The sequence below is a fragment of the Bipolaris victoriae genome (assembly GCF_000527765.1).
Source record: "Bipolaris victoriae FI3 unplaced genomic scaffold scaffold_23, whole genome shotgun sequence".
In the NCBI taxonomy this organism is placed as follows: Eukaryota; Fungi; Ascomycota; class Dothideomycetes; order Pleosporales; family Pleosporaceae; genus Bipolaris; species Bipolaris victoriae.
Window position 1 is genome coordinate 133,683 of NW_014575369.1, and position 20,041 is coordinate 153,723.

The 20,041-nt window shown below is 49.7% G+C and overlaps 9 protein-coding genes across 9 annotated transcripts; 2 read left to right on the top strand and 7 right to left on the bottom strand.

Annotated features, from left to right (window-relative positions):
• Positions 1 to 164: 164 nt before the first annotated feature.
• COCVIDRAFT_93624 (hypothetical protein) lies at positions 165 to 2,098 on the bottom strand (the record flags this gene model as incomplete). Its single annotated transcript, XM_014703333.1, has 2 exons — positions 165 to 810; positions 885 to 2,098. 2 exons carry the CDS (start codon positions 2,096 to 2,098, stop codon positions 165 to 167), a joined length of 1,860 nt encoding a protein of 619 aa, XP_014558819.1.
• Positions 2,099 to 2,612: 514 nt separating this feature from the next.
• Positions 2,613 to 3,884, top strand: COCVIDRAFT_35870 (hypothetical protein; the record flags this gene model as incomplete). Its single annotated transcript, XM_014703334.1, has 1 exon — positions 2,613 to 3,884. One exon carries the CDS (start codon positions 2,613 to 2,615, stop codon positions 3,882 to 3,884), a length of 1,272 nt encoding a protein of 423 aa, XP_014558820.1.
• A 146-nt stretch (positions 3,885 to 4,030) lies between these two features.
• Positions 4,031 to 5,785, bottom strand: COCVIDRAFT_24764 (hypothetical protein; the record flags this gene model as incomplete). The annotated part of the gene is made up of 2 exons (XM_014703281.1): positions 4,031 to 5,536; positions 5,588 to 5,785. The coding sequence occupies 2 exons, from the start codon at positions 5,783 to 5,785 to the stop codon at positions 4,031 to 4,033; spliced, it is 1,704 nt and encodes a 567-aa protein (XP_014558767.1).
• An 83-nt stretch (positions 5,786 to 5,868) lies between these two features.
• Positions 5,869 to 6,057, bottom strand: COCVIDRAFT_93391 (hypothetical protein; the record flags this gene model as incomplete). Its single annotated transcript, XM_014703335.1, has 1 exon — positions 5,869 to 6,057. The coding sequence occupies one exon, from the start codon at positions 6,055 to 6,057 to the stop codon at positions 5,869 to 5,871; it is 189 nt and encodes a 62-aa protein (XP_014558821.1).
• A 1,409-nt stretch (positions 6,058 to 7,466) lies between these two features.
• COCVIDRAFT_93417 (hypothetical protein) lies at positions 7,467 to 9,019 on the bottom strand (the record flags this gene model as incomplete). The annotated part of the gene is made up of 2 exons (XM_014703336.1): positions 7,467 to 8,725; positions 8,776 to 9,019. 2 exons carry the CDS (start codon positions 9,017 to 9,019, stop codon positions 7,467 to 7,469), a joined length of 1,503 nt encoding a protein of 500 aa, XP_014558822.1.
• Positions 9,020 to 9,300: 281 nt separating this feature from the next.
• Positions 9,301 to 11,597, bottom strand: COCVIDRAFT_93669 (hypothetical protein; the record flags this gene model as incomplete). The annotated part of the gene is made up of 2 exons (XM_014703337.1): positions 9,301 to 10,039; positions 10,087 to 11,597. The coding sequence occupies 2 exons, from the start codon at positions 11,595 to 11,597 to the stop codon at positions 9,301 to 9,303; spliced, it is 2,250 nt and encodes a 749-aa protein (XP_014558823.1).
• Positions 11,598 to 15,036: 3,439 nt separating this feature from the next.
• COCVIDRAFT_24767 (glycoside hydrolase family 7 protein) lies at positions 15,037 to 16,625 on the top strand (the record flags this gene model as incomplete). Its single annotated transcript, XM_014703282.1, has 5 exons — positions 15,037 to 15,459; positions 15,524 to 15,659; positions 15,710 to 15,830; positions 15,878 to 16,217; positions 16,278 to 16,625. The coding sequence occupies 5 exons, from the start codon at positions 15,037 to 15,039 to the stop codon at positions 16,623 to 16,625; spliced, it is 1,368 nt and encodes a 455-aa protein (XP_014558768.1).
• An 873-nt stretch (positions 16,626 to 17,498) lies between these two features.
• Positions 17,499 to 18,544, bottom strand: COCVIDRAFT_14149 (hypothetical protein; the record flags this gene model as incomplete). Its single annotated transcript, XM_014703262.1, has 2 exons — positions 17,499 to 17,774; positions 17,840 to 18,544. 2 exons carry the CDS (start codon positions 18,542 to 18,544, stop codon positions 17,499 to 17,501), a joined length of 981 nt encoding a protein of 326 aa, XP_014558748.1.
• A 298-nt stretch (positions 18,545 to 18,842) lies between these two features.
• COCVIDRAFT_35876 (hypothetical protein) lies at positions 18,843 to 19,955 on the bottom strand (the record flags this gene model as incomplete). Its single annotated transcript, XM_014703338.1, has 2 exons — positions 18,843 to 19,772; positions 19,842 to 19,955. 2 exons carry the CDS (start codon positions 19,953 to 19,955, stop codon positions 18,843 to 18,845), a joined length of 1,044 nt encoding a protein of 347 aa, XP_014558824.1.
• Between the last annotated feature and the right edge of the window lie 86 nt (positions 19,956 to 20,041).

Sequence of the window (20,041 nt, forward strand, 5' to 3'; positions counted from 1 at the left end):
ATCAGAGTATAGTGGATTTATCCCAACACATTTGATTGGGCAATGTTTTAACGAGAGTGGTTCCCGAGTACTATTTGTATGATTTGAATCGCGATCAAATACATGTTTAGTAAACTTGCTAGTACTGAAACCTTACATGCTGACTTCCCTGCTACTACCCCTCCTCAGTCAACATCGCTAGGATGAGTCTGTTGGTTTTCTACCGCATCGTGCATCTCTTCTTCCTCGTCTTCATCCTCGGTAGCCGTTTCGTACATGGTGACGTAAAACTCCCCATCGTGCTCGAAAAATTGCAGACTCTCGTCGTCCATAAACCCGTCGTCTTCATCCAGCTCAAGGTCGAGCTCCATGTCATCATCTTCCTCCAGGTCGTCTACTTCGAAATCGTCGTCCGTGTCAACCAGTGCATCAGCCTCTTCATCGGTTTCAAAAATTTCCATGAATGGAAGCCGGCGACCAGGTCGCACAAACTTGTGCCTCAGGCGATGTAGATCACGCCGCGTGCTAGTTAATATCTCGTTGATGTCAAGTTCGCCTAATTGATCCGTCTCAGGGGGCGGTACACCAAATTTCACTATGTCGCCCGGATTTACTATATGCCGACGGAAACCCACTTCATCGGCATCGTACACACAATGAACGACTGGAACACGTTCATTGTGCAAATATGGGGGTATCAGGCTTGGGCTCTTATGCAACTCTATCAGCATCCGGAGATTGATGCCAGCTTTGAAAAGTTTGTATGCCTTTGCATGCCTATTGCGAAGAGACTCAGGGTTGCAGATGTAGCTTGGTTCAGACAGATCGAGCCTACTCATTGTCAGTGAATGCTACAAGACCGAGCGGCCTCTTTCCAATAGTATCACTATTGTTCTATAACTTACCAGATGTATGAAGATTGCATAAGTTCAAGGGTGTCGAGGGACGGGAGCGCAGCGTAATGATCGAAGTCGGGGGGATGATCCCAAAAATCAACAGGAACATCCCAGTGTCGACGGATTCGAAGTGTGTGAAGTTGAGGAGGAGCTAGATCGCGGTTCATTACAATGGCTGTATGCAGGAATGAAGTTGTATCGCACTCCATGTAGTCAAGAGCATGGAAGTTGCGCATGCCCTCGCCAGGAGGCCGAACACTGCGAAAAACATGCGGGCTCGTATCTAGATGCCACCCAGGGTCAAGGTGTGTAAGTCTTTCTAGTGAATGCGCAACAGCCGATAGTGCCTTCAACGAAGCGCCTGGGTCTCTAGATAGAATAGGTTTGGCACCCCGCGACCGGTTGACATTGAAGACATTTTCGCCGAGGGTCAATGACTTGAGTCGTGCTGGTGTGCGCAAAATACTCAGCAAACTCTTAGGCTGAAGCTCGCACTCGTCAAAATACAGTGATGTTAGGGGTGTTTTGCCGATATGTGTGGCAAGTTGGGGAATTTCTGCATCTGGAAAAGCAACGCAAGAGATATGAAGATGGCGAAGGGTGGGGTGTTGAAAGAGACAATGAAAACCATTGAACTCCCAGAAATCCGTGTCAGCACCGTGTGAATGAATCGTCAGACGCTCTAGCAAAGCCAGTCCTACGGTTCGCTCGACATGTTTGCCAAGGCGTTGTTCTGCCAGAATGTTGTCTGCCTCTCTGGGGCCTTCTGCGCATGCAGTGTCCAGTGCGCGTCGGAAGCGCTGCATGTCGCCTTCAACCCAAGCCTCGCCACCAGCACCTTCCCAATGAAAGTTGTCATATGGGCTTTCAATGTGCCAATCTCGCAGATTGACCATATCGGCGACATATTCGTTGAACGTCCCCCGCAATTCGTCGCTGTCTTTCAAGTCCCCTGGCTGGTATTGATATAGGATTTTCAGTGTTTGTACGGCGCGGATGCGCTCACGGCGCAGCGTGAAGGCTGAGATGATGGCATGGAGATTCTTGACTGAGAGAAGCTCGACTGTCTTGTAGAGTCGCTCTTCAGCCAGATGCTGCATGCTACGACACGTTTGGGCGAGCGCACATAGAGCCTTGTTGCTGCCTTCGAGATGGTCGATTACGAGAAGGGCAAGTTCGTTGGGAAGCCGCGATTTCGCGCTGCTAAGAGAAGCTGAAGCCATGACACGCGATTTATGACTTGGATATGGGTGTATATTGATGGATGGTCGCAATGTTGATGGCCTGCTGCCTAGGCGTGGAAGATAGCACTATTTCCAGTCAGGAAATGAGCTCCGAGGGCGTCTTACCAGCAGGCTGACAAAAGTACGGTACCTTTACTCACCAAGCAGCTCCTCTTCAGTATAGATTATTTGGGTTCGAGTATACCCCTCATAACAAAGAAGCTGTTCAGGACGCGAATTTGGCCAGCACTATTGGAATTATGCAGGGACGAGCGATAAAGAGCCGACTGCGGGGTTGCATGGGCACTGGCCAATGACGTCGGCGCGCCGTCAAAAATCCCAAGCACATGTCAAACCACACACTCTCCTAGAATTCACATAGCCTTTGGCATGGCATCACCTTCACCTTCACCTTCATTAGGTTGCTCCATGATGTTGGTACTACTAACTGATCCCACAGTGGGCTGGCCCAAACTGGACAGCAACTCCCACACCAAATGGTACATCAAACACGATGGATCTTGACTTTCATAGCACCAATGAAAATAGAAAGCGCACAGTAGAAGATACGTCGAACACGGAGATATCTGCATTGTACTCCCAGGACCCTCCGCCCCGCGTCCTCCGTCGCTACCATCACCGGCATCACAATGCTGCTTCTGAAATGTGGGGTCTAGACATTCCCTCGTCTCGAACGGACTCTCCCCCTCGAAATGACACCCAAAAGCGGCCATTTAGCGTCTACAAGGCTATTCTCCGGCACAATAACCTCTTCTTTCAGTTTGCTCTTCGCCTGCCGTATTCTTCCATTATCGACCTCTACGCCATTGATAAGGAGTTTCATTATCGCCTCAACAAGTACAGCGTCTCACTCATCCACGACTATGCCCATCACCATGCTCCTCTGGCCAGTCACATCTTCAGCTGGGTGCTGTATCCGCAACTATGCATCTCAGATCCGATGCTCAGGCCAATGGATGAGCGGCAGTGGCTAGCGCGTGATGTGCCCGGCTTCCGCTGGGTCGGCATGATACTCTGGCGCCAGAAAATTGTTCGATCCATCCTTACAATCCTCAGCATGGAAGGCCATAGGGTACCTGCTGCATGTGAAGCTACACTCATGAAGTTTTGGTGTCTCATGGAGATGAAAACTACAAAGCTGCGCCTCTCTTTCCTTAAGGATAAAGAGATCTGGGCTGATGCCGACATCATCAACTTTCAGCTTCTTCTTGTGAAGCTCGACATGCGTTTTTCAGACCCTATTCTAGGAAATGGTTGTTGTCAGCTTGCGTCTTTGCTACTCGGCCAGAAGAGTTTAAGTACGCTGTGGAAGGTGCTGAGTGGCAAACTCAAGTTGGGCTACGACACGTTAAGTAGTATGGTGGTCAGGACATACCATGCAGATGATCTTGATGCACAAATGCATGCTATGTTTCAAAATATGACGGACGAAGAGGAGGATCCACTAGGTATTTTGGCTCGTGAGGGCTGGCACAGGGACGGTGCCAAGATGGAGCACGCCGTTGATATGGTCATTGCTGAGGGCATCCGAAGGGACCTACACGTCCAAAAGTACTATATGGATTTTATCCTCTATGGCTTCATGGATGAGAGGACTGGAAAGAATGTGCCTGTACCGAGACAGCTGAGGGGCGAGAAGAATGTGAATCTCCCAAGTGAAGAATGGCCAGAAAAGAAGTTGAGAGATGACACTATCAAAAAGATGGATGTCCTTTTTGGGTTTGTCGAGAGCAAAAAAGGGGGTGCACTGGATACCAGCACTTAGATTCCAAGTACACGAAGCTCTGGAACTCTGTGCGACGAGGCACACTTGAGCAGTATACAGTTCAAAGAGAAAACGATGCAAATGCCTCTCATCCTCTTCTTTTACATACAACGGAATCTATCATATCATATCACAATCCGCATGCCTCACCTTCCCAACGCCAAATACTCCCCAACAACCCCCCTATAATCCCCCGGCATATACGCCGTAAACCTCTCCCTCCACCAACTCCCCTTCCTCTCATTCCTCACCCCAACATCCCGCAACAACCGATCCACATACGGCAAACAATCAAAAAACATATCCGGGAACCTGGCCCCGAACCCGCGGCTGTAGCGCCACCTGCTAAACTGCGTGTGCAGCACTGTTTCGTACATGATGCGCTTGGATGCTGTCATGTTCTGGAGGGACGGGATGCGGTCGTCGAGGTAGGCGGTTATCCATAGCGCTTGGGTTTGCGATATTATGGTTGTGGCGGGGCTGCGGTAGGCGCCAGCGAAGGCGAGGGTGCGGGTTGGGATGAATGCGGGAGGCACTATGTAGCGGTAGAGGCGGTAGGGTTCTTGCTGGTTTTCCTTGCTAGTCTTTTCTGCAGACGCATTGCGTGGGGTAGGCTGGTTCTGGAGTTTGGGGAAGGTGGCGAAGATTTGGGCGTCGGCGGCGCGGATGTGGTCTTTTGGTGTTTTGGAGGTGTGGCCGGGGAGACCGAGGTCTTTGGTTGTTTGGAAGTCGAGCTGAGGTGTGTCTTTCCAGCCTGTGCCGCATATTAGGACGTCGGATTCGATTGCAGTGCCGGTGGAGAGGTGGATGGTGTGGGGAGAAAGGTGCGAGATGTCTGCGATGTGAACTTTGATCATGCCGTTGCGCACAAGCTCGAAGAAGTCGCTTTTATAGTTCAAGAGACCGCGGTTTGTGCCGATGAAGAAGACGTCGTCCCAGGGTTTGAGCTTTGCGGTTTCGGGATGGGAATCGTAGCCGTTGATTTGTTCAGTGGCGTGCTGCATCTTCTTGAAAAGGGCGTCTGAGATCTTCTTTCCGAACCAATGCTGATGGAAGAAGTTGCGGATGTAAGTGAAGCCATCATCCCACATGCTCGGGCTAAGCCATGTAATCAGTCGTGTTTGTATAAGTAGCTCCGGGATGATCTTTAAAGGCGTCAGACGGTTTGGCATCATCCAACAAGGACCGTGGCCTGATTCCCGGATGATCCAGTCCACTTGGACGCCTGCGGAGGCATAAGCATATGCAATATCCCATGAGAATTTGGCGCCGCTGAGTAGAGTAATCTTCTTATACGGTCCCAGGCCGCCCTCGGCTTTTGCAAATTCGCTCGAGTGATATATTGGTGCACCAAATGTTTCCTTCCCATCAAGTTTGGGCATCGAGGGTTCCGAAGTCAGCCCCGTTGCAACGACTAACCTCGAAGCCTCGATTTGGTGCTCTATTTCGGTCGAGTTTGTATGTTGTGAGACGGTTAATATCCAGCCCATCGATCCTTGGTCCACGGCTGATTTGACACTGGTTTCGAGACGCATGTGTTTTGCCAAATCGAAGGTTTCCACGTAGCTGTGCAAGTACTTGTTGACATGTTCTCCAGGTATATGACCGTCTACAAGGTCGAAGCCCTCTGTATCCATGGGAAGGTCGCTAAACTATACCCGAGTCAGCCTCACTCGCCTTGCTTCCTGGAGGCGCACATGTACCTCGAACGTGCGGAAATGGTTGTTTGTATGAAGTCCTGGGTACAGTTTTTCTTTTGCCCATACCCCTCCTATTGAGGGGGACTTGTCGAGAACCAAAATTGACGCCTCGGGGTGAACATCGCGATATGTTTTGGCGATGACTAGGCCGTGTATACCTGCACCAACGACGACAAGATCGAATTTTTCGATATCAGCCATAACGACGAATACCAGATGGTGCTGTTTTGCTATCGATGCGAAATGCGGACATTGCGCGATATATCTATCTAGTCTCACTGAATTTATGGCTTGATTGAGTTGCGCCACGGCTGACTGAGAGCTAGAACGCCCCTTGTCTCAGGCCAGATGGCACCAGCCCATCGTTCAATAGTGTGCTGGCTGAAGAACCAGCGACGGGCGACTAGCAACCGAGCACAATCTAAACGAATCCTGAAGCCAACGGCTGACAGCAGAAGCGAGAAATTTATCATTGACTCGCTCTTGCAGGTCGACGTGTATAGGATCATGTGGCAGGTGCTTGAAATTCTCGTCAGCATTGTCTGGATCTGACCAGCGCAATGCTCGCTGTGGCGTAGGGTTCAGATAGGTGGCTGCACTAGCACACAACACTAAGTGGGGAACATGAAGGTTGAGGCAGAGGTGGCTTGAGACCATTTGGTCAAGCCATACTTTCGTATGCCAATCACATACTCTGAATGAGGCGTGTTTTCGCCACCTGCTTAAGTGCGATGCCGTTCGATTCTTATCTCTTGTATGCTCGAACAGCTCAGAGGACTTTGCGCATCGCATCAGGAATGCAATGTAATATGATATAGAGAACCTGGATGTAAAATTTAAAGAAGAAAACTACCGAAGGTTGGAAGACACGCTGAGAAAGGTGTGTGGTAGCTGATGCAGCTCTAGCACAACCGCACTACACCAATCATGATGCGATACTTGTACTTGGCGACCAGCCGCCTCCTCTTTTCGCTCATCACAGTCCGTTGCGAAGTACTGAGAGACCTTTTTGGGGCATGTTGCCATTCGAGTGCAACAGTGAAACGGATATCATGGTGATTGCTGACGGGGCCAGTCAGGTCTCATACCACGCAAGCTTTGCTAAGCATCGCTAAGCATGAAAACAGTTAACCCTTTTCTTCGTTTGTAGTACCAAACCTGAGCTTACCAACCATTGAAACCACAGTGCATGCTGCGGTACCGGTTCGGTAACTTACCGCGGGAAGCAGCAGCAATCAAAGGATATGTAGATGGGGGATCAAATGTGTTGTACCATCACCTCTTTCCATGTTGTACAAGGCGTGATAAACTGATGGAAATGCGCACATAGCGCGGAAAGAGCGGAGTATCTCTGCGTTTGAAGGATTATATATCAAGAGGTCATTGCGATGAGGGACAATAGTTTGGCTGCAAGGTTAAGCAGAGATTGACTATCATCCTTCTCCCGAACAAAACAGCACAAAAGGCCAGGCGCAATCGCTCAGCATAATGATCCATCTCTTCTTCTTTGTTTTATACGCCAGTCTCTCCAAGTCCTTTCCATTCGTACGAGAGGCCAAATCTACATGGCAATTCTCAAGCATTTCCTCGACGCCATCTTGGGTATCCGACATTACTACCAGTACTGGTGCGAAGTTTCTTCGATTGGACGTTGACCACGTTTTGATAACCGCAAGCGAGACTGCATACGAAAAAGACGAGCCAGAGATGACGTGCGATGTCAGGATTGGATGTTTGACCATGCGGACATGAGATTCGATCAGGTGAATTCGTATGCTGCAGGAAAAGAAGGGACTATGAGGCGGCCTCATGATTATTGTGTATTTAAGATGTCAAAGGCATGAAATGGTATGAAATGGCATGGAATGGAGCTTCAGAGAGCTCAATTTGGTCTATCGTCTTCTATGACCAAACCATCTATTTGCTTGAGAGGATCCGGATCAACGGCAGTGTGTTCCATGCCTACTAACCCCACCAGAGCCTCATCGTCAATATAGTCTCTTGTTTCGGGGTTCGAGTTTGGCTGCTGACCATGTGCAGCCTTGAGCTTCAAGATTTCACTTTCACTGAACTTCTTGAATGCTTTCGGATTCTTCTTTTCTTTCTTGGCATGTGACTCGCTCTTGAATTGGTAGCCCCTCACACGCGGACCTTGGCCAGTCTTTTCGGGAAGGATGGGTTCGTAGTAGGCTTCAAACGCAGCCACGTCAGCATCAAAGGTTCCAGCTTCGATTGAGGCTCGTACTCCAGCAAAAAAAGCTGAGAGGATGGCGTGATTGTGCATCTGAATCAACACCCAACCTAGCATTTCTTTGGCAGCAAGGAGGTGTTGAAGAAAGGCGCGATGATGCTTCATACAGGCATAGCAAGTGCAGCCGTCTGAAAGCGGGGTGATGGATTGCGCATAATGGCCACCCCACATATCAATTCCTAAAGAGCGGCGGGTAGTGTCACTTGACTCGTTCCTGGGCGCTGGGAAGGTGAAATCGAGCACGATGCCAGCATCTGTAGCATCGTTTACAAAAGGGACGGTAAATATATCCATGCCCAGGCTGATGTGACGGAGAAGCTCGTGGGGGGTGGCTGGGGCATGGAAAGACAATCTGGGAAGGTGGTGCAATTGGTCTGGGAGGTCATCGAGTAGATAGGCGTCGTATATAGCAACACCGCTGATTTTGTCCACCATGTCGTCGAGTAGATGTTCGAGATACCATGACTGGAGGTCGCGCTCAATAGGCAGTATGGGCGCAAAGATAGCGCAACCTTTGCCTTGATTATCCACTGTGCCTTGCTTAATGACCAAATCGCGCAGCCACGTCTCGGTCCTGTCGCTCATCCTGTCTTTGCGCTTGAGGCTCACGGACTCCTGGCCAAAGGGAATATCGGCCAGCCCGACAACAACATCCGGTTGTAGCTTGTTCGTAGCGGCGGCATAAAATTCCGACGAGACAGTGGTGAAGCCGACAGAAGTCAAGAGGCCTACTTCCGTGTTTGAGTTTGCGTGGGGGCTCGGTATGGGCGGATTGCGACGCGCACCCAGGACGAGGAGTGTCTCTGGAGGGAGAGCGATGAAGTTGCGGAGTGGATCGGGAACGTCATACTTCAGTACAGGCGGTGTTTTTTGAGGGTGCTTTTCCACGACTGCAAAGAGTCAGCCATGTGCTGGAGCTGCTGATGGCTGCGCTACCCACAATCTTCGAGCGGAACATAGACGCCCTCTAGGCCGACCTTTTTCTGGAAATTATCTTGGGAGATGTGCGGAATGATACCGCGCGACGTGCTGCCGATGAAGCCAGGGGTCAGTATCTTGTTGCGTCCTGGCACCGACAGGCGGCCAAGTCGTGGAGCCAGGGAGCCTGCCGCCTTGAGAAGCGTGAACTCAAGCATCTCGGCTGGCAATTGGTCTAGCTTCTGCGTTGGGCTTTCAACAGACATCCTGGCACTGAACTACGATTCTGTTGGATTGAGAAGCCGGCCCCACGTCTTACCACACGTCCAGAGGGGTTACGGTGCACAGTGACTTTCACAGCGGGGCATCTTCATCCTCGTCGGCCCACCCCGCTACAAATGAGCATCGAAATGGTCGGTGCGCGCACGTGATCACGCGTAGCACCACGCGTGCCATCCTCTTAGCGTAATTACATAATCATTCCAGCGGGTGTTTATTGGGACGATCGAACCAGTCCATTATTGACGCTTGCTACATACATAAATATCTAGTAGCCCAACTTCTTCGCTCTCTTCTCTCCCAATATATCGACCAAGCTCACCAGCTTGAAGCTCGCCTCCTTCGCAGTCCCTCCCTCAGCAAGCTCATTAGCATCGTCGTGCGTAACAAACAAGCCGCGTGGAAAGTCCTTGTTAAGTGCGTTGCCCACCGCAGCAATTCCATCCGTATTGCTTACATGGTCGATTCCCTTTTTCTTGTTGTCCACGATAGTGAACCTGCTAACGTACGCATGCGGCGGTGCTCGCTCATAGATGATGTATGACGAAATTCCCTGCGACGAGACCATAATATAGCCGTCAGGTCCAGACTTAGCAGGCACAAGCGTGAGCCCCTCCGCGTCAGCCTGGAGACCGCTCTCATCACCTATCTTGGCGATTTGAACACCCGTCTTAGAGCCATTGGGCTCGGCCTCATATCGCCAGATCCCTAGCCCTTCTTCGCTAATGAACACGTATCCAGCACTATCATCGCTAACGCAACCTTCAACCTGACCGCCGGAACCACCTTGGAACTCACGTACGAGGGTAGATTTCAAGGTACCATTGGAGCTGCTCGTAAGCTCGTATTGCAAATACTGGGCTGCTTTGTTGTTTACGAACAGGTACTCCTTTCCTGAGACCTTGGACCGGTAGTTACACGACCCGTATGGTTCATAGTCTTCGGGGAGAGGTTGGATACCTCCTGATATCTCACTGAGATAGCCTGTGCTATTGACTTCCACCAGACTTCATCCTGTTAGCCAAAGTCTCTTGCCTACAGCTTCGCTACTTACCAGAGAGTGTTATCGCCACGGCATGCAGCATATGCAAGATCCACTGTGCGAGTACCAGCTGTAAAGTTGTAAATGATATCGACGTTGTTCGGTTTGCTCGCCGTCAGGTGTTGCAAGAGCTTTCCCTGCAAATCAAAGACACCAAAGCCCTCGCCTTCCTCAGATTTGGTTGTAGTAATGACCTTGCTTTGATCCGGCCTGGTGGCATGTATCCAGATCGCTGGGTCATCGCCGTCGCCACCGTTAGCTTCAGTCTCGTATTTGGGCTTGACAGCGAGAAACGAGCAATCCGGTCCCGCCCATGAGTCTTTGCAGCTGCATACGTTAGGACCAACACAATCTCCCTGTCCAGAACAGTCATTTTTGCAGACCGTCTTAGAACAACCCCGACCAGTAAAACCGGCGAAGCAAGAACATCCTGCGTTACCAAGAACTCCATTGTAGGAACAAGCCTTTGAGATGGCGCTCTCGCAATCCTTGCAAGGCTTGCTTGCGGGATTGTACTTGGTGTTGGGTTGGATACCTAGGGATTCTAGAGCACCCGAGAGAGAGCCCACAGCAACGCCAGTGTCTTCCTCACCCTCGAAGGCAAATGCGACAACACCGGATGGATAGCCAGCAATAGCCGATTGCAGAATGGAGAGCCCTCCCTCAATGGATAGCTCTGATATTCCACTCAATGCAATGCTTCCCTTTAGTTTCACTGTCGCGTCATACACATCAAGCGTCGTGTCATGGGCGACGAAAAGGTAGTCCTCAGAAGTGCCATAGTAGGTAGCTAGGCCAGCAACCTTCACGTCGTTGGCCACAGTCTGGATTGCCGGAGCTCCGGGGGTCTCCGAAGCCTGGAACGAGTACAATGGCCGGTCCTCGGCTGAGAAGAAGACTTGGCCATTGGAAAAAACAGAGCAACTCTCGCCCTCGATATCGACAGGAAAAGTTTGAATCTTGAATAAGTCAGCTTCGGAGTTTCCTTCAAAAGATGGCGCAGGTGGTTTTACCTCTAAGACTTCGGGTTGGTCTTTGCGATCTCGAATCAAAAACTGCACTACCATTTTCTTTCCGAACAGGAAGATGTAGCTTTCCCCACTCTTTGCGCTACGCCAAGTGCAGGCAGTGCTCCAATCACCAAGCTGAATCTTGTTGTTGCTTTTAAGTCTCTTTCCTGTTTGACCCTCAAAGATTCTGATCAAGGAGTCTGGCGCGGGTATGTTGACAATGAGATCACGGCCATCGATGTCGTGAATTGGTACCGCTATCTTGGATCGACCACTCCTTTCATGGAAACTTCCTACAAGGGAAGTTCCGTTCGAAAAGGCAAATGATCGGAAACCCCCATCTGCTGCACTACCATCGTTCACAACCAGGCGCGGTGATGCGCCGTAGATGAAGTTGGTGTTGTCTCCTTCGAAACCGGTAGCCGCGGGAACAAGTGTAATGTTTGCGTCTTGAGCAGAAACGGACGAGATGAGGCCTGTCGCCAAAATGGCGCAACCCGAGGAGACCCTCATGTTGAGATTGGAGATGGGCGGGTTGATCGAGGATGCCCAAACATCATAGCATGAGCAGTAAAGCCCAACTTAAACATGCGCAAATCCCTTGCCACCCTTGCGCACGTTCAACGAATGCAATCATCAGCCTGAGGGCTTCAAGGCGTTGTTGCCAAATAAGGATCCATCTCCTTGCTAATATAACCCGAAACAGTAGTTGGGAGTGAGGTGCATAAAAGGCCAATAGATCCAGTTTGGTGGGACGGCCAATAGCAACGCGGAACATGACAACGTGAGAGACTCGGTAGAAATGTTTCATCAGCACCACATGCCAGCCGCGCTCCAAGTAGCCGGTGCCACTTTTATTTTGACTGCACGCGAAAGCCCCGAGTTCAAGGGCAGAGTCCTCGTTGTCTGTGTGCAGCTTGTGTACAAAGGTGTCTTTCAAAAGTTCTTGCTGACAGGGATGATCTGCATTACTACTGAAATACTACCGAAGCTTAATTAGATATGTCCTACCGCCCCTCCTTATACTTATTCAGGCTGGTATTTGGGTAGGGTAGGGTTGGGTAGGGTTGCCAAGAGTTGGGTAGGTGTAGGGTAGGGTAGGGTAGTGTTACACGGTGTTAGGTGCTGATACTTCTCTAAGCTCGATCCGGGTTAGGGCGAGTAGGATAAGGTAAATAGCTTCGTAAGTAGGCTGGTCATTAGTGTAACGGCGCAGGCAAGACGACTCGGATCAGTATCGGCAGTAGAGTCACTCAGAGGCATATAGGAGTGCGTGGGACATCAAACGAGCCTTGATTCAAATAGACACCTATAGGCCTTGTACGAAAGGATATCAAAAATCTACATAATAAGCTATTATAGAGGTTGGGTTTATATAGTCGTTTTTCCCACTAGGCTAGATCGTACCCTAGTTCGGATCCCATTCGGATGTATGTAGCAACGGACGCTGAGCCGTTACAATTAGGTCTCCACATTGGGATCTCAAAAACGCGATTATCTCTGCGAATAATTACCCAATGTAGACATGTAGTAGCTCATTTTATAGCCTCTAATCTAAGCTTTATGTTTGCCTGAGATATTAATAGTCTAACTCTAATAGGTAAGAAGTAATTAGTCTACCTACTTTACTAAGAGTTAGGTCTCTATATTTCACTCTAATCGTAGATATCTTCCTACCTATTATAGCTAACTTATCACTATATTAATCAAAAATGAAGCTTAGATTAGGGGCTATAAAATAAGCTATTAAATATCTAAATTAGGTAATTATTCGCAGAGATAATAGCGTTTTTGAGATCCCGATATGGAGAACCAATGACCAGCCTACCCCTAACTCGGCACATGACATTACTCGCTTCCGCGGTGCAGGGTAAATAACTTAGGGGATTCTTGCGTCATTATCGTGTTCCCCTGAAAATGTGTGACTCGTTTTGCTCAAGAACATGGTAATCTTTGTCGCATCTTGTTGGTTGACAGTTGCACTACTTGCATGTCACTTCGACTACTGGTAGCAGTAAGTCCATATCAGGTAAGGCGTGCATCCTAGCTCAAATGTAAATCAACGTACTTGTGCCTGCTCAGCTCTGGGATGCACATTTCGCCGCTGTCAAAATATAGCTCAGTGTAAGATTTTTGACACAAGTAAAGCTCGAGTAGGGGCATATTTCAAGGGTTTCCTTTGACGAGCGAACACGACGATTTGAGCAACTCAACGCGTGCGCGATAGCGAAAGATGAAACATAGTGCCCAAATACCATCCGGTAAGGTCCATGGCGGTATTAGGATGCTTTAGAAATGTTTCTGCCTGTCGCTCCCAAAAATTGGGAAATTTGAATACGATATAGTGAAGAGACATGTCAACCAGAGGCACTGACACGAAGCGACACACATCTGGAGTACAACAAATTGAAGCAAAGAAATGAATACAACATTTTCCCAGTAAACAATCCACTCCAGTCCCTGTCCGCTCATACCGTACCTAAACATCGACAGTACCCTAGCCAGACTAGCCCTGTCGAACTAGAATTGTAAAACTAGTCGATTCAGTTCCAGGAACAAGAACAGAATACTTCAAGCCCCACCATATGAACAAAGTATCCACAGCAACACTATCTAAAGCTTGGAGTTTGACCATTAGTTTATCCTGAGCCACTCGGTATAAGGTGATAATCGCGGTTGCAAAGGTCAAGTTGGCTCTGTCAAAAAATTGTTGTAGAGCCTGAAGAATGAGCACAGTTGTTCCATTTCCAAGGCAAGTTCATGACAGGAGTGAGATACCTGAATACATATGGTGGGGCTTTTCTTGTAAGGTTCATAATATCTTCACTTATACCCAATGCACAGAGCCGAACAATCTCGTAAATACACCGATCGTCGCATGATCTCTGTCAGTATTAGATCATGTTTCTCTATACTGTAGTGTAACGGTTGATGTTAGATCACGGGTTAGAAGGTCTATGCTGCATATGGTCCTGCGCTTCACTTGATTGAACAGCGGAGATATGGTATGGAAAGACATTAGATGAAGATGTGGGCCCTGTGTTGAGGTTCATTGGCCATATCTTAGTCATAGGAATAGGTGCACTGTTCACGGCGTCTGATCGGCACTCATATCAGGTCCCGTAACCACTTTAGTATGTTACTCCAGCTCAATCTCAAATGGTGTCTTCGAGTGTCAGCTTCTGTAGTGCCCTTCTGTCTAAGGAAGAACCTTCAAGATACTCTCAAGACAGCCTTCTGAACGCGCCGCCTGTCATTGCATGAGCTAATCCGCCGCATGTCCCCCATTGTGCGACCCAATCTCACGCCATGCCTCTACTACATTATTTATATTTGATTGTCGACCCCACAAAATACTCTCTCAAGCACACATGCCACTTCCGATGCATTCTTGGAACAAGCGGTTCCAAGCCTCCACGTGCAACATCCAAATTAATATTAACAACTCCAACGTAATACCAGAGAAGCTTGGTTTAAGCTTTCACCAACCTGCATCCGCCCCACATGCCATAGTGCGCCTGTTATGCGCTAACCCCGCACTGCACCCCAGCTATACGGCTCTTGACTTCATCTACCGGAGTATTGACTACTTGGCGAAAGCGTTCCAATCATGAAGGTTACGCACCTTCACGACTCAGGAAGTAATGAACAGGGCCTATGAAAAAGTTGATCACACGATGCTGTAGCTCCTTGGGTGCCGTCACAGTGAGACCTTTGAGATATATTCGGATTGTACGGCCCGTTGGATATTCAGCCTAGTGACTGAGAGATCCACCCCAATAGTGAATTTGATGAAATGTACCAAGAAACTTTCATAACAGCTCGTTCAAAGGTGTGCTGGCGTAGAAACAAAGCATGGCCTGGGGGCATATATAAGGCATGAACGTCCCACTCTACAAATCCAGTCATTACCGCTTCCAAGCGCTCAATATCAACACGCAATCTTTCAGTCATGTCTTTTGTTTCTGTCTCTGCGGCAGTTCTGGCCTTCTGCGCTCATAGCGCATCCGGATGGGTCATCGGAACCCAACAGACAGAGACGCACCCAAAGATCACATGGCAACGTTGCACTGGCACAGGCGGAACGTCCTGCAGTAACGTGAATGGAGAAATCGTCATTGATGCCAATTGGCGTTGGCTCCATTCTACCGGGGGCTACACGAACTGCTACAGCGGCAACGAGTGGAACAAGACCGCCTGTCCCGACAATGCAGCATGCACCAAGAACTGCGCGATTGAAGGCTCCGATTACCGTGGAACCTATGGTATCTCGACGTCTGGAAACTCGCTTAGTCTCAAGTTCATTACAAAGGGCCAGTACTCGACCAACATTGGGTCCCGTACGTATCTGATGAAGGATACCAACAACTATGAGGTAAGCCCTCCTTCGATATATTATGAATCCAAAAAAATCTGACTGGACAATTTTCGCGCGTTAGATGTTCCAACTTATCGGCAACGAATTCACTTTCGACGTCGATCTCTCACAGTTGCCATGCGGTCTGAATGGCGCTCTGTACTTTGTCTCTATGCCTCAGAAGGGTCAGGGAACACCAGGTGCCAAATATGGAACAGGTACGGAGTATGAAGTCACAAAACATGCACAAGTCTCTTACAGCCCATAGGATACTGCGATGCGCAGTGCGCACGAGACTTGAAGTACATTGACGGCCAAGCCAACGCCGAAGGCTGGACGGCCTCGTCCTCCGACCCCAACGCAGGCATTGGCAAGAAGGGCGCATGCTGGTACGTCCATTCGCTCCTCCTCAAGGTCATGTCTAACAACATTTCAGTGCCGAGATGGACGTTTGGGAGGCAAACTCCATGGCCACAGCCCTAACCCCACATTCCTGCCAACCGGAAGGCTACTCCGTCTGCGTCGACGACAACTGCGGCGGCACCTACTCACTCGACCGCTACGCCGGTACCTGCGACGCCAACGGCTGCGACTTCAACCCCTTCCGCGTTGGCGTGACAGACTTCTACGGCAAAGGCAAGACCGTCGACACCAGCAAGAAGATGACCGTCGTAACGCAATTCCTGGGCTCCGGCAACAAACTCACAGAACTCAAGCGCTTCTACGTACAAAACGGTAAAGTCTTTGCGAACCCCGAGCCTACTGTTCCCGGCATGGTGAGTTTTTGCGTACATCCGAAAAGAATGAGGATGCAGAGAGCTGATAGATGAGTTTAGAAAGGAAATTCAATCACCCAGCAGTGGTGCGACACGCAGAAGGAAGTCTTCCAGGAAGAAATCTATCCGTTTAATAAGTTTGGCGGTATGGACTCGATGGGTAAGGGTATGGCGCTGGGCATGGTCCTCGTCATGTCGCTTTGGGACGACCACTACGCCAATATGCTCTGGCTCGATGGCAACTACCCCGTCGACGCGGATCCAGCGAAGCCCGGTGTGGCACGCGGCGCATGCGAAGCCGGTAGCGGTGTGCCTGCTGATGTGGAGGCCAGCAGTCCTAATGCTCAAGTTGTCTTTTCCAACATCAAGTTTGGGCCGATTGGAAGTACATTTGCGCAGCCTAAGTAAGGGTCGAAAAGAGAAAAAAAAGGGCGGAGGTTTGGAGAGGTGGCCGTGAAAAGCAAAGCCACGTAGGTGCCCCTTTCTGCGGTGGCCGCCGCTGGAAAGTTGCTGGTGTACGTATGCAAAGTCTGGGTCATGCCACCCCGTTATCCTCTCGTTTGTGGCTCAGCTGGATTTCCCCACGTTTGTTGGGGGTCACGTTCGCTTACATTTTTCTCCTTTCTGGTTTGTGATTCGTTAAGGAGAATTAAATTGCTGGCAGTGTTATAATCATCATTTTGGGACACATGGCAAGTGACGCATCGTGTTTCATGCGCTGTTCGAAAGTCGTTTGCTGCCTGGTTCCTCTAACATGTTCTTTTATTCGCTCCCAGCTGCATCATACCTGCGTTTGACCCGACTTGAACAACACATCTCTCCAACTCAACACGACCACCTTGACTCAAGCCATTCACACTTCCATCTATTATAAACGATATATTGCCCCGAAACGTTGAAATCCAGCACTTCAGATCCTACCACTCCATATACTCACACGTACCAATATCGTCCTCGAACATCGATTCACCTAAACAATACCACTCACCACATACTTCCGCAATGCTCGAAAACCACACACCCAATGCAGATCAATGCTGGCTACCTTGTCCAGGCGATGACCTGGAAGAAGATCAGTGTGACTGCTGTTCTTGCAATGGACACCGATGAGATATGGAAATGGAAACATAGGAAAAGTTGGCCAAGGATATTTTGAATTCTAGGATTTACTGGTTAGAAATAGAGTCATCAATGTGAATGGAAAATGCATGTGCCCATAATGTTTCACTCTTGGCCTACATATCTAAGTCCGCCTGTCATAGCTACAAATCTGCGATTTACTCATAACTCTGGAACTTCATCAGCCCATGGAATACTTGACTGTGCGCCCTCCCTCTGTACAGTCATTGACGCAGCTCTGTTTGCCTGCGCAATGGCCGCGTCAAGATCGAAGTCAGCACCTTTTGACATAACTTTCCAGCGGGCTACAGCAACGGTATAAGCACCGGCAAACGTGTCGCCAGCAGCCGTTGTGTCAACGACTTGAACCTTGCGTGCTGGAACAATGACACCTTGCTGAGACGAAGCTTGCTGTTTTGCTGTCTTGTAAAAGACACCCTATTACATCCCGTAAGTAAAAAAAATCTCTGTATCAATTCACAAAGACATTGAAGAAAACTCACCTCTCCTCCAAGAGTGATAATCACATTCTTCACCCCCCTCGCAATAAAAATCCCCGCAACCTCATCCCAATTCGTTGGCTTTTCAATCCCACTCAAAATGGCAGCCTCCGTCTCATTAACAATGAGATGCCCCAACCCCTGATACGCCTCCATCGGCAACGCAATCGCAGGCGCAGGATTAATAATAGTCTCCACCCCCTTCTTGCGTGCCACAGCCATATTATGCAGCACAACCTGCAGCGGCAACTCGAGCTGGAACAAGGCAACACTCGCATCGTCATCCACGAGATCTTTGACAGGAACATCACCATTCGCACCAGGGTTAAACATGATGCGATTCTCTCCGGAACCCGTCTCAACCACAATGACAGCTACACCCGTCTTCTTTCCGGGGAGAATCTCTACTTTGTCGGTGTTGAGACCATCGTCTCGCAGTGCTTTTAAGAAGGACTGGTGGAATTCATCTTGGCCGACTGCACCGACCATGCGCACCTCTACATCGGAGGCTTGCGCAGCGGTGACTTGGGCTTTTGTGCGTGAGAGACGGGCGCAGGCGACGGCTTGATTGGCGCCTTTGCCGCCCCAGCCGATGTTGAAGGATTCGCTGGCGAGGGTTTCGCCTGCGACGGGGATGCGGTGGGTGCGTGTGACGAGGTCGACATTGAGAGAGCCGATTACAGAGATCACGGCTTGCGGAGAAGTCATTGTTGCGAATGGTTGGTTGCTGATCTGCAATTGGGCGTTTTTATGGTTGGTTGGTGATGGCGATGACGTTGGTAGGATGTGGTGAGGCTCTTCGGGCCGCTTGTGGATGGCGCTATTTTAGGTAGGCTAGCCGAGCCCATGGGGAACTGGAATTCGTGCTTAGGTTTATCATTGCATCGGGACACGTCGTATGCATGTGGAGAATATAAATTCACTTTGAGACATGTTGAAACGGTAGGAATTGAATGTGGAATCATATGGTATCTCATTGCTGGCGTTGTAGTAGTCTGCCCAGGAGTTACTTGCTGCGCTTGTAGATCTTTTGGAGGAAAAGCTCGAAGATGTCCTTCTTCAGACCCTCGCTCTCATCAACCTGGGCAATCTTGGCCCTCAGATCAGCAACACGCTCCTCCTCCCACTGCTCATAGAACTCCTTGAGCTTGAGTTCGTGGTACAGTTCCTTGACCTTGGCCTCCTTCTGAGAATCCTTCTGGCCATAGTTCTCATCGAGCAGCTTCCGTTGCTCGGGATTGACCTTCTTCAAGGCCTGGTTGACGAGCCATGAACACTTGTTGTCCATGATGTCGGTCCCAATCTTGCCGAGAACCGAAGGGTCAGCGAAGGCATCGAGGTAGTCATCTTGAGCTTGGAAGTACTCGCCCATAGGGACAAGAATGTCCTCGGCGGTTTTTAGGTTCTTTGGTGTGGCGGCACCAGCGTAGTAGAGAGCCAGGGCAACGGGGAGGTAGAAGGAGTAGTAAGCAGTCTTGTAAATGACAATGAAGGTGAACTTGTCGAGGCTGAAGTTGTCGAGGTTGACATCATCCTCTGGGGCAGTGAGGAGATCGCAAAGCTGACCACATTCGGTCTGGAAGGTGACCTCGTGGAACAGCTCGACAATGTCGACGTAGCTTTTTTCTTGTCGGAAGTGCTTCTTGAGCAGTACATAAATGGAAGACTCGAGCATGAAAGCATCGTTGATGGCAATCATGCCAACCTTGGGCGCGAGGTACCAGCAGGGGCTTCCACGACGCGTCTTGGAAGAGTCCATAATGTCGTCAGAGACGAGGAAAAAGGCTTGAAGAAGTTCAATCATCCATCCTAGAAGAGCGGCGCGGAAGTACTCTTCAGAAGAGGGATCGAGCGTCTTGCCCTGGAGGATGGACGTTGTGTCAATGACGGACATTCCTCGGTTGCATTTTCCACCGACTGTGTTGTAGTCGAGCGACTGTTTGTTTTGGCGTGGTGAGCATCATGGACCCTGAAGATGTTCGCTGTGTGGTGGGGCAGGACGTACCTTTGTGAACCAATCAAGAGACTGCTGGGGCAGCTTGTATTGTTTGCAGTGATCCTGCAGGTCCGCGACAATGCGTGGCCATACGCTCTCAAACTCTTTTATTGTGGTCGGCATCTTGATGGCAGAAGGTGGCTTACAGATTCAAGATGGGGAGGGGCAGCAGTAAATGTTGATGGAGGCGGTGTCTAGTTGTAGTCTGG